This window comes from Linepithema humile, chromosome 5 (genome assembly GCF_040581485.1).
Source record: "Linepithema humile isolate Giens D197 chromosome 5, Lhum_UNIL_v1.0, whole genome shotgun sequence".
Classification (NCBI taxonomy): Eukaryota; Metazoa; Arthropoda; class Insecta; order Hymenoptera; family Formicidae; genus Linepithema; species Linepithema humile.
This window is the reverse complement of record NC_090132.1, coordinates 21,331,831-21,345,407: the sequence shown is the minus strand read 5'-3', so window position 1 is coordinate 21,345,407 and position 13,577 is coordinate 21,331,831. Positions and strand designations below refer to the sequence as shown.

General features: G+C 33.5%; 1 protein-coding gene across 6 annotated transcripts in view; it reads left to right on the top strand.

Moving 5' to 3' along the window:
* Positions 1 to 13,577, top strand: part of HDAC4 (histone deacetylase 4) — a 96,803-nt gene that overhangs the window by 1,174 nt on the left and 82,052 nt on the right. For 5 of the 6 annotated variants that reach the window (XM_067355539.1, XM_067355540.1, XM_067355538.1 and 2 more), the window contains one exon: positions 6,308 to 6,434. In XM_067355539.1, coding sequence (XP_067211640.1) covers positions 6,392 to 6,434 — 43 coding nt within the window. In that variant the 5' untranslated portion in view covers positions 6,308 to 6,391. Of the gene's footprint in view, positions 1 to 6,307; positions 6,435 to 9,463; positions 9,487 to 13,577 lie in introns of those variants that run through there. The other variant, XM_067355531.1, reaches the window with a different exon arrangement.

Here is a 13,577-nt window from a genome sequence, read left to right as displayed (position 1 = left end):
AGGTCAACGGATACAGACACCGATCTTACGAGCTACTCCGCAAATTTCGCAAGTGTCTGTCGCTCGTAAACGACCGTTTAAATTCATATGTCGATGCGGTACTCTGATAATTGAAGCGGCGGGCGCATTAGCACGCCGTTATTAAATATTATCCCGATAGTTTGAAGAATAAGCGTTAGAGAGGTGTGACCGCGGTTTGTCGTACGTTATTTTCGAACGTCGCACTGTGTATATCAAATCGGTATGATAAAATTTAAATCTCTTGTTACAACAAATTGTGCTTCGTGTCACATTTATTGAATTGAAGTGAAATTTCGTTTGACGGAAATATATAAGGTCGCATGAAAGTGCGTTGCAATGAAAATCTCCTATCGATATTCACCATGACGTATTATGCCTCCGCTCGCTTCTCGAGATAATTGCACGGGCATCGTAAAGCAACTGACCTTTTGCAAGTGTATAAATGTAAACAAACGCGTTGCGCTATGGAGACCATGGGGTCAACGATTATGATTTTAAAACGTTTAGCTTTGTGAAATGAAAGGAGCGTTTACGAATAAAGTAAGACTTGTATTAAGTTAATCACTTTGATTAATATAATATTTATTGAAATATCAATCAATTGAATGTAACACACACGCGCGCACACACACATTATTGTGATGAAAAATACATTATATCTTACAGAGTATAATTAACAAAATTAAATTAATATGTAGAATCAAATAAAATTAATTATTTCATAAATATAAAATACAAAATATATGTTAACTCTTTCAGGAGCAATAGTTTATATATGAATTATCCTTAGACATTTTTTTTTGCAAGAGAGAGATGTTTAAAAAGCGGAATCATATTTATTTAAAGTAAAACATTTTAAGAGCATAAAAAATAAAAGACGAAAGCGTGGCTCATATGTGAGCCACTGCCTCTGGAAGGGTTAAAAGAGATTTAACATTCATGAGAGAAAAATGTTAAATAAACATTAATAAAAGACGAGAGAAAGAGAGAAAAAGAGAGAGAAAGAGAGACAAAAGCTAATAGATATTTAAAATTTATTAAAGTGTGCTATTATTAAAGTACTATTTGGAAAAATTTAGCATTCTCAAAGAATTTTCATTGAAATTATCTTTTCGAGAATTTTGCCTTTATTTTCCAGACGGCAATCAGTTTATTAATCGAATTTAGTTCAATTTGTTTGAGTAATTTTTTAAATATAATATTTGAAACGTGAGTGACTCTGGATTATTTTTTTCTTTGGATAGAAAAACATTAAGAAATATAACAAATTTATTTTAAATTTACATCTAAATATGCTCCAGTTTTTGCTTGAAAATTAAATACTTTTTAAATCGAATTGAAGTATTTGAAACATCAGAAAATTAAAAAAAAATTTTTTTAAAGGAGTATTTATTTATATTTTGTGAAATAAAAACAGCACGGATACAGGATAAAATCCATACTACTACAACACGAATTTATCATGACTATTGTTCTTGATAAGCAGTTATAAGCATAAAGCGTACATCCATTGATGTATGCAACATAAATGTTGCGTGTATATTCTGAGCAATGAAAAATGAAAAAAGTAAAAAATAATATCTCAAATATAGTTGACAATTGTTTTTTATTTAAGCAGACTTAAATTGTCTTTAACAAGGCCGTCACAGACAAAAGCTTTCAGCGTATGTGAGAGAATGTTTTGAGCAAAATTGAAGTACGTTTAATAAGAGAATAAAAATCGCACAAATCTAGAAAGCTGGAGGCTAGATGCGATTTGACAATCTTCGTTTGATATCGTACGTTGCGCGAGTCTCTCGTTTTGCATCGTTGTCTGTTATCTCGTAGCGAGATAATTAATCCTCTATTCAATCCTCTTTTAATCCGCGCCGCGACTCATCGCGTGCGTGTCCCGTGGTATGGCTTTAGAAGTGCACGCTCGCAGACTCTGTTACGATAAAAAAAACGGACTGCACTTTTTGCATGTTATCACGTAGACTCCGCGAGCGAGTATTAATGCCCGACGGCTATCACGAGTGCGCGGCAGTCCGGCAATAACATTGCACCATGAACGGAACGACGAGCGGCGCGTGGACTTAACCTTTATGTCTTTTTTTATTCGCGCGTCGCGGCCGTTATATTTTTAATATCCTTATAGGTCAGAATTTATAGGGAAGCTGGAGTTATAAATATATCCCGCCTTTATTAAGTAATGAATTGCGTCGAATTAATTAATTCTGTGCATAAAATCGATGAAGCATCTTGTTGTTTCCCCCTTCCCCTTTTTTTCGAAAATCCTAATTATCATGTGTCACGTTATTTTATTATCAGCTGGAAACTGTGCGTGTAAAAATTTAATATGTATAATATCTGCGAATAGACGAATACAATTGCAATGAAATTAATTAACAAAAATAGAGTTTATCTTGTTTAGAGATAGATTCGACCTATCATTATACGTTTTAAATACGAAGTTTCGCTTTTTACATCTTTTACATCTTGCGTTTTGTGTCGTAAGTATGATTATCTCGCAAGTGATCGATGATAGAACTGAAATCGTGATGTTTTATCAGCTGTTATTACGTAAACGACACCGATGATATATATACAAAATCGTGTAAATACTCGTTGAAACCAATATAATTTCGATGCGTTCGAGAAAATTATCTTTGTGTTTATTTGTGATATGCGATAATTGGCTTAGCATACGTTTCACTGCGGCTATAGCATGGAAAATTTTACTTATCGGAGATTATTTTTGTAACACATTTAAAACACTCGGACGTTTATGATGCGTACGGATTTACACATAACACGACATTTGCACTGCCGGTTTTTTTTTTTCATTTTGTCGCAATTGTATTGTGCTATTTTAATCGGCAGCCAATATCAGTCGAATACGCAGATAATACGCCCAATACGACGCGAAATATATTGTCCGTTAATTATTTCAAATCACAGTTGTACCACCGCGCATCCGTGATGTACATCCAGCTGTCACAAGCACGAGTAGATGCAAAATAAAATCAATAATTCCGGATAATCGCAGTAATTAAATTTAGATGTCGATATAAAGCAGTCACGTTGTGAGCTTTTTATTAGTTATCGGCATAATTATATAATGCTATATATAATTATGCAATGCCACTTGACGTTGCATAAGCAATTGTATTTTTTTCTTTTTAACCTTTTTTCTCGTATTTTTTCTGTTTCTCTAATTCTATCGCGTTTATTTTCATTACGGTGGCAACACGACGTACAAAATTGTGTGAACACACGCGCGCGATCAGTGATGAAAAATTTGTTTTGCCGGTATTATTAGTTTTATCGAGCATCGACACAGTTTGGTTTATTGAAAAAAATGGATTACTGGTTGATAAAACATTATTTCCCTTTTCGTCCATAAAATCCTATCAGATTGGTTCTTCCGTTTCGTAAATGGCAGTTTGTTTCGACCGGAAGTGCGAATATTTTAATGACTGCAATAGTTACGTAAAGTATATTAACGCAATAATACATAACGCATACTTATAAATCGTTATTATCAATTAATAAATTTGACGTATAACGAATCACTTTTTTATCGGTATTAGAGAGGAACATATACGATATTATGAGATGAGCGATGCTATAGAATTTTCGTGTACAAAGTAAATTTTGCAATTCGTAAAATTTGATATTTTTAAATAAAAATATTACTTGAAAGTTAACGTGCGAATCAATATTGTAACATAATATTTGTTAATATTTCAGTTAATGATTTATATTAAAAGTTATTATATATTTATATTAAAAGTTTATATATTTATATTAAAAGTTTATATAACATGTTATACAAATTGAAATTATATCACAATATATTATTAATTATCTGGAAATGTATCATTGTATTAATAAAAAGTATTATTTTGTATTTAAATGTCAAAAAATTAGGACACAAATTTTTAGAGATTTTTTCGTCACATGCGAATTTATTGTACTGTTTTAATTAATTAAAAACGAAATTTATTGGGAAGATTTTAGAGTCAAACAAAGCGTCTTATTGCGATTTTTGATGTAAGTTATACACCGTGGAAACATTCTCTCGTTTATATACGTTCACGTACCACGATCGATCGAGTAGTTTATTTTTACGTCACGCGCGGAAGCGAAAAATTTTAGTTTGTCATGAAATAATAGTCAATATCGCGGGATGCGCGAGATTCCATTTTTATTAAATCACAGCAATGACGATCGTCGACGAGCGCCATAAATTATGTCCAATAAGCAGTTCTCGATGAAGGCAATTCTCGGATCACCGAAATTACTACGAACAAACGCTTATTAGCTGCGTGACCGCTGATTATTAGTTCGTCCCATGAACTCGAATTAAATCTGTTAATCGCGACCACGGAATATTTTCGTGTGATTATCAAACGTACTTTCATCCCGAAAAAGACGTTTCTGCTACAAATGATGATTGAAATCTGCTATAAATTATTCGTAATAGATTTCAATCTTCCTTATACGGTTTGTAAAAATGGAACTTGTCAATAATTTCACGCGAAAGAGTAAAAACTAGAGATACATATATGTCTTAAATTGATAATGCAATTTATCCTTCCACGAAAGGATCTAATTGCTATGTACATCGAATCTCATTATATTCGAAAATTTATTTTAACATATGATTAAATTATTAGTAATATGCTTGTAGTAATCGTAATTGATTTCGAGTATATAACCGTAACTTACATCATTTATTTTACTAACTTTTGCTTAAGATCGAAGCAAAAAATGTAATAAGTCTTTAATTTGCAATATCTGTCGAATTCAAATTAAATGGAAATTAGCAATTAAGTAACAGTCTAATCAAGCTTCTAATTTCTAAAATTACCGAGTGGTCTGCTTCTCTAACTGTATTGTCTTCGGTCGTGCCAGATTTATCTCGGTGTAAATAAGTCAGGAAAGTCCCGATGATCATCGGGAGATCCGGCGACAGATTCCTCGTCGTCTTGTCGCACTATCCCGATCTGTTCCGCTTCATTCTATTTTAGGACATTATACGCAGCGGCAACTAGGTCAGCGCTGAGGTGGTTTCCGTTTGATATCGTAGTTACGACGGAAAGGGAAGGTTTTAGGGTTGAAGAATATTTCATGCTTGCTATATTTTATTTCGTTTATGAAGAAACTTCCTAAAAATTAGTCCTAAAAAATTATGCATTTTTAAGTGAAAACTTGATATAAAAACTTCTTTTCGAAATTCTTTGTGTACGAAAGGCACTTTTGATCTGTGAAAAATTATGGCATTATGAAAGATTATAAATTATTGGAACACCGAAGAGTTTTGCATTGTATCTTTTTATTAAACAAATATTATTTAGAAAATAATAACTTTTTCTAATCATTATTTTCACATTTGTAATTTTTTTATGATTTCTTTTATATCAAAATTATGTTTTTGTATACATATATTATAAAGACAATGTGGTGTCGATTCGACAAATGATGCAAGACTAAAACTGAATTATTCACAATAATTATATAAACGATTAATATGGAAAATGTTCAGATCTAAATTAATATTCTCAGGTCACATCATTTGCGTACAATAGTATTTCGACATAAAAAGGCAGAAGTTAAATATACAGAAATATCGCAATTTCCTCAGACTCGTGTAATTCGTAATCGAGTCGCGTTTTTGTAACACGCTTTAGCCTACTCAAATACGATATAAATATATTCAGTTGACAATCTCACGGACTTCCTCCTCGCAACTCGTGCCAAACAGAAATTCCGGTGTGTCATGGGGAAATTTCAATACGTGTCTCACGATGTTTCTCTAATTGAATCGCGGTGTTAAAATGTAATACATCTAGAGCACCGCGCGGATGAATCATTTGTCTTTGACGAAATGCACGTAGCCATCAGAATTGTGGTCCGTCACAGAAATGTGGTCCAAAATTACTGACGGTTGCGATGTATTACAACGTGTACAATTTGTATGTTCTTTTAGCCGCGTTTTGAATATTATCTTTTAAATTATCTGAAAATGAGGATATACGAGATTGAGAAAATGAAGGATACTGAGTGAGAATGAATGATTAATGTAATATGAAATGATTTAATATTTAAAATATCTCGTAGATAATCAGATAAATTAATAGATATATTAAATGTTATAAAATATAAAATATATATTATTTATTATAACACGTACTTACATTTTACAATAATAAGTCGTCATATTTATCTATACAAGAGCTATTGCTATGTTGTATATATACATATATTATTTACATCCTTTAATAATTGTGTTTCCTTTCAGAAAGCCGATGTAATGTAGAAGTAAACAGCGATTGTACGTCCCGAGAGAGTAAATGTGCGGCACAGTGGATATTCAAACACCAGGATGACCAGTGAGCATCCGTCGACGAACGCAGTTGCAGAAAAGAGTGAGTAAAGAAGTATTTACATATGAAACGGAAAAAATTTTAATTACTTGCGTTTAATTAATCAACGAAACGAAGGCTTTTAAGTTTTTAAATCCTTTTGAGCGCATCAAAAGCAGTGAAATATGAAGTAAGATGAATAATCATAATCTTCTCTTTTCCTATTTATCTTTATGCGTGCGTTTTTTCTTGGTTAATTACATGGGTTGTTTAAAAAAGCGCAACACATTGAAAATCCACAAGAATCGCAAGAATCGTATCGTGGTAGCACAATCTCCATTATATCGTAGGGAATTTTCAGTATCGCGATTTTACATTATATTCCTATTTTTATTCGTAATTTATGGCTCAATTTAGTTTTATGAAAAAAATATTCGTAAAAATTGAATAATAGAAAATAACAAAAAATTCAATTAATATATTTTTAAATTGAATAAATTCAGATTTTTATTTCATAAATATTCATTTCATAAATATGTAAGAATTTGCTATATTAATTTTTTTGCAACAACCGTTAACAGAACATGCTAATTTTTTTCCGAATTTAAAACTTTGAGAGTTGAATACATTAATTATACCGGTTTTAATTTCTATAAATTACGAATAATTTTCATCATTAAAATTTATGATCAAATTTTATGTAATAAAGTCATATAAAAATGTATTATTTTTCCTCATGCAGCACACTCGAAGTTCATATAGTCGATTGGAATTTTCACATTTATGATCTTTTATCATCGCATTAAATAATTATTTTTCTCATTGCGGTCTTTCTCATTTTCATCAATTTTATTCTCATCAATTTTATCGACAAAAAAGTGCTACGCGCGCATGGGAATATACATAGTTTGGAAATATGGTCGACAAGGTTGTCAAAAAAACGCTACCTTGGAGCGAATTTATATTCGCGCGGTATTTTCATGAATATTTTTCAAAGCCTGGCTTTGCCGCTGTCTGTAAAATTTTCGAATGGCGTATATAGAAGCTGTTTTAATTTAACAAAAATGTAACCGATGTGTCATGTAGCCCGGGAGAACACACGTCATGAAAGAGTGTGGAATCGCCTTTTAACTACACCTGTCATATTGCGGGCGATAGCACTGTCTCGAATGCGAATACACGAGTAACGAACGCACGTTGAATAAATTAAACACATGACATTTGATATTGTTGTGACAAAAATATTACAGTTTTTATTTTTAATATTTTGCTTTTGTCTTAAATTATATTTTAATTTAAATGATATAATAAATTGCTGCAGTCAAATTTTTCAATACACTTTCTTCTAATTTTTCCTTTCTTCCTCTTGCTTCTATTTCACATTTACTTGGCTACATGATTATGGTATCTTCTGTTTTTTTTTTACTTACTTTCCCATTTTAACATTGTCATGTGGTTAGACAAATGTGAAATAATGACACGATAATGTAAAAAGAAGTGAGAAGAAAAAAGAAAAGTTAGAAGAACAAATAGGAAAGTTTGATTATATATACAATTAGGTTCTTATATAAAGAATAATTTTTTTTATTATTGTTTATTATTTTTTACTTTAATTTTTACAAATTCGTGTTCTCAGGAACTCGTGTTCTAAAGTACTACAAAATAATCCCTTTTTTTCTTTCTATTCGTATCCCCCTATGATTGTCAAAGAATCGATATTCTGGGGCAAAAAAGTTATACTTAATAAAATATCACGCGATTTACGAAGACACGTGCCTGCTGTGGTGCCAAGAATTCCGGAATGCCGCTTACATTGCGCGAATTCTCGGTGGTCGATTCGAAACGCGCGATTTGACCACCGTGCCGACGATGACGACAAACGCAACGCGACGCAATGTAATGTGCATGCGTATCCGTAGTATCCGGATAACACACCCGTAATATCAGATTACTGCAAAAGCACATGACACATTTATTCAGAATTTCTAAACTTCAAAAACACGATATTTTATCTAAAAGTCGATATTTTGCAAAGGAATAATAGCACTCTTTGAAACTTTTTTAATTTAAAGTTTTCATCAGTAACATCTTTTGGATAGATAACACAAAATCAATTCGCATTAAAATTCTCCCAAATATCATACTGCCTTCGCACGCCCGCACGCTCCGGAATATTGTTGTCCGGTATGGCACCGAAATAGCGCGTTTGTTGCGCGCTGAATTTTGCGCGCACGCTGCCGCACCGTGCCGCGTGTATGTACATACATACTCAGCATTATATTAATAGAGCATGCACTTTCGCCGCGCCGCGATGACCCATGTAGCGTGATGGGATGGTAGCGACGTACGCAACGCCACCGCGGTCCGAGATAGTCCGCGAAGACGGACGAGACAATCTTAGGCACTGAAATATATTTGTCTTTACGCGCTCGCACTTATAAATCGCACCGATCATGACGGTTTTCCATTGTGACGTTCACGTCGGCACGAGTCGTTGCAACCCAAGTGATCATTTGTACAATAACGGAATGTTATAAGAAGTGAACTTCGAGAAAGAAGCGGGGAAAACCATTCGCAGAATTTCGTTGAATTCAGTCTCGTCTTTAGAAGAAAGGACAGATTCTTTAGTTACTTCCTGCCCATTCTCTTTAGTGATCGACGCATTGAAAGATTCTTTGAATTGTAAACAAGTGCAAATACGTTTCGCGAATTATATTACAGTGATAATCTCATAAAGACACAAATTCAAAATTTTTTTCAAATTAAATTATCGAAATATGTAAAATTTTGGGGAACGCGTAGTATAAAAATCTTGAATACGCATAAATGAAACTTCGTCACTAATGTTACAAAGTGATGATTTTGTTCGGTACTTTTGCTTAAAAAATTCTATTTTTAATTAGTTAATTCAATGGTGATATATCATTCAATAGTTTAAAGTTTTTGCTGTCAAACTTAATCAGAGCAACGCGAAGCGTTGTCATCCGCGTCTCGGATACACGAACGTGACGTGGTGTCATTTGCGAGGATCAGCAACGTCGCCACTCGCCCGTAATGCACACGGACGCATTAAATAACGCAGCCGGTCAGGCTAATGAAGCGCAGCGGAGACGAGGTGAGTTTGCACATATCGAGTGCATTTCTATTTTTAGCCAACGCCATATTGCGTTACGCGTTTCGTAATCACTACCGATACTGGGTGCTCGATCAACTAGATCGTTAGAGATGCATTCTATTTATTTTGCACATTTTATAACAGAATTGCATTTGCACTGTGATAGTAAAATAACACAAAACGTGGTACATAAATAAAATATTGCTACGAGCAATATAAAATTCTTAAAAATATTCTACTCTATTTATATCTGCAAGATGAATATATTTGTTGTAAAAATTTTGAAGTAGTTTTTACATGAAAAGTTTTTTTCTTAAAATCAAAAAGTTTTTATTTTAAGTAAACTCTTTACTAAAAGTTTAATAAATACCGTATATTCTAATTAAATGATTTGTGCTCATATTTAGTAGTACTCTGATTTTATCTCAAAATTTTCCAGTGATTTGCTGTTCAAGTTTTATTCATTCAGAGCAATATGAGAAATTATCTGGTATCACTATTTCAATAGGTGCATTTATATCTAAATTTTATTGATTATTTTTTTAGTAAATTTATTTAACACATTAGTTAATATAGAAAAAAAACAAATTAGTAATATAATATAATAGGAAAAGAGAAACGTTGAATTTTAGCCGCATTTTCTATGATCGTGATTCTTGATGCGTTGCAATTGCGTATTTGATTAATGACATCAATGAGACCCGCGACCTTCGACACATGCGCTGCATCCGCGTAGGACGGTCGAACTTGACTTTGGAGTCCCATGTCCCGTTGATTTTGGCAGGCACGCGTATGCATCCGCACGGGAATCCCCTTCACTCCTTTTCGCGCCTCACCATCGATCTTGTTGCGATTTCCTCGATACGTCATACGTTGAATCACTTCGATTGAGTACAAGTCATCAAAAACAATTTCAGTTTCCGAAACCACACAACAAGCAAGCAACATTCGACGATATCTTTTCACAGTCGTCAGATTTCTGCGGTAGTTATTATGAAATAGGTTATCATTATCCAAGATGACTCATGTAGTTTTATTACATGAATTATTTCTGTTCTTACATATTGTTGGATTAAATGTAAAATTTATTTTCCACAAATAATTGAAATAATTTGCATCGGAAGAAGGGCAGGATGATTAAGGCATACTTTTTGTTAATCTTTTTTTTTCTTGAAGTATTTAACGTCTTATCTTCAACTTTTGAAATAGTTTCAATAATTAAGCTGTGCCACCTACTTATACATTTCGATGAATCGATTGGTCATCGATTCTAACTCGTGCTTATCGATGCGATACATTTTTAAAACGCCCGACGCCGCGGAAAACCCGAAATAACTCGAAGCAAATACCACCGGGCCAGGATAATAATATGAATGAAATACTGGCAGCGGGTTGGTTGGATAAGAACCCGGTGTTCCTCGACGCCAGCTCACGCCTTTCCCCGTGCCCCGTTCTTCCGCCTTTCGGCGTGCACACGCGTACATCTCTCTCCTCAAAATTAGAGGACGCTGCCGGAATTCTTCTGGCTTATCTCCACATGAATGAAGAGAGAACGTCCTGGCATTTAGATCCGTGCACCGGTTAAGGTAGCGCGGACATTTAATCCGTGACTGATCGTGGCGAGAAAGAGGCTTCGTTTTAAATTAACAGATCTGTATCTCCAAGCATTAACCCTTTTTCTGGCTATAAATACGTCATGAAAGGAAATTATACATCTAAATTAGTGTGACATTCAGTTTCACGTTTTTCTCTACAAATTTATTGTATCGATATTGATGTATTGTCGCTATTGTTTGATATTCAATAATTCCACGCCTCTGTGATGGGGTGAGAGAGGGCGATTCTACTGGCGTAGAAGGTCTACTTTATGACGACGTCGGTTATTACAACACACCGGCAGGACCTCCCACAGATCGAGCTGTCGCTGACAGAAATATATTGTTTGTCCGGCCGCGAGATATGCGGGAGACGTTTACGACTATTATTAATCGGAAGTGTTGTGCCAAGTCGTCGAAATAAACTCCGCTCGACGTGCACGGCTTTAAACACAGCGATAACGATTTTATTGGACGTGGAATCGTGCCGTGCGCGTTTCGCAGATTTTTATCCCGGAGATGAACGACGTGCCGGTAGCATCACTTGAAAACAGTTTATCCGATATACAAGTCGTTTATCTCGATGGTAGTATAAATCCTATTTCGAAAATCTGGCCAAAGTTTCTACACCGCGGCAGTTTACGTTCGTATCTCACTGAAATGCATACATAGCACTCCGCATTTGAATCACGTTCCCCTTCAATATAAACAGATTACATATATATTTTTTGTATTTTAACTTCTACTTATATATCAAAAAGCGTTAAATGTAAATTTATCATTAATAATTATGACTTAGGACGAAAACACAAGTAGGCTACCGAATCAACCAAGTTCATGCTAGTTCCAACTGTATTTGGAAATTTTTGGAAACGTTTTGATCAATTATAAGACTATGTGTGGTGACTTCTAATTAGAACAAATCAGAATTTAAAGATAACAGTTGCAAAATTCTATGTGATGATACAATAAATAAAATTGAAATGCAAATTAACAATCAATAACAAATCATAAACAACAAAAGAATAACAAAAGAGTATGTTAACGCTAAACTGCTAGCTTATCTTTTGTTAATTTGTATCTCCGTTTTCATTTATTGTACCGTCGCGTGGAATTTATCCGTTACTTTTTAATTCTGATTTATTTTGGTTGGTATTTACACTGAATCTGATATCTGATATCTGATGATTTTATAATTGACCGAAACATTTGTAAATATTTCTACATATACTTATAACGAACACACACAGCTTACGTTGACTCCGTAGCTTTTGTTTTAGATTTGTTCAATTCTTTGAATTTGATTAATTTAATAATAATATAACTATGTTATAATAAATAATATAGGTGAAGGCCAGTTTCAGCTAGTTCACCGCTGGTTTTTGCGAATGTAGTTCAATTTGTTTGATAGAAAATATAGATAATCTACATTTCTAACAAAATAAATTGAACTCGCAAAAACTAATTGTGAACTGGCCTTCATCTTTATTATTGAAATAAATATATATATAAAATACAAACACAAGTATAAATGTAAAATGTCAGTACATATTTTTTGGTAACAGCTTTGAAAAAGCTTAGTTTCTGAATCGTGCAAATGCGGAAAACTTCATTTGCTTTATACAGTAAATTATTTGATATGATAAATTTTGCAGATTTTTATACCATTAATAGAGATTTGTTTAAAAAAATGTGCTTATGTTACCTCTTATTTTTATTCTATACATAGACAGAAAAGCGACATTCTTTTGCAACGATGTACACGTTTAAGGAGGAGAGCTCAATCTGAATAAACGTTTAGAAACGAGATTTTAATAAGTTCCACTTTGCTTCAAGCGACACTTGTTTTACTGGCTTATTAAACTAACTATGTAGACTAATTCATACTTACCGTAAAATGTCGGTTCTTCAATACATATATGAAGGTAAACGTGGCGGTAGGTGAAAAAGAAAAAAAGTAGGAAAAGGGAGAGAGAGGATAGCGTGATTTTCTATTTTAACGAGCGGCTGTGTCGGCGCGCGGAAATGAGAGACGGTCGGATAATCGGCGTGGTTTCGCAAAATTGCAACGCTCGTATAAGCTCCTAAGTGTTGACGAAGGTGCGATTGAAAGTGCCAAGATTTTCTTCGATAGTAACTGACGACGCCCCGGAAGACTCACTTAAGATCGTCAAGTACACGCTCGAGTCAAATTTAACCGGCAAGTGAATTTCCTCAAGAGCAAGGCGTATTAAATACAACAGAAACTCACTTAATCAAATATTTTGTCTAGCCGGAGAGAAAGAGTGAGAGAGAATATGATTCGTTTTCTTATTGCATTTATTAGTAAATTTATGTTTTGTCTTAATGTTTTGCCGCACATTTATTTATATAATACATTTATTATAAAATAAATTGACCTTAAATTCTTTGGTGAATGACAATCTTTGTGCGAAAATTTAAATCGAGTGATAAATGGTTGATAGTGCGGAATTTTTTGCGCTTTAAGCTTTCATA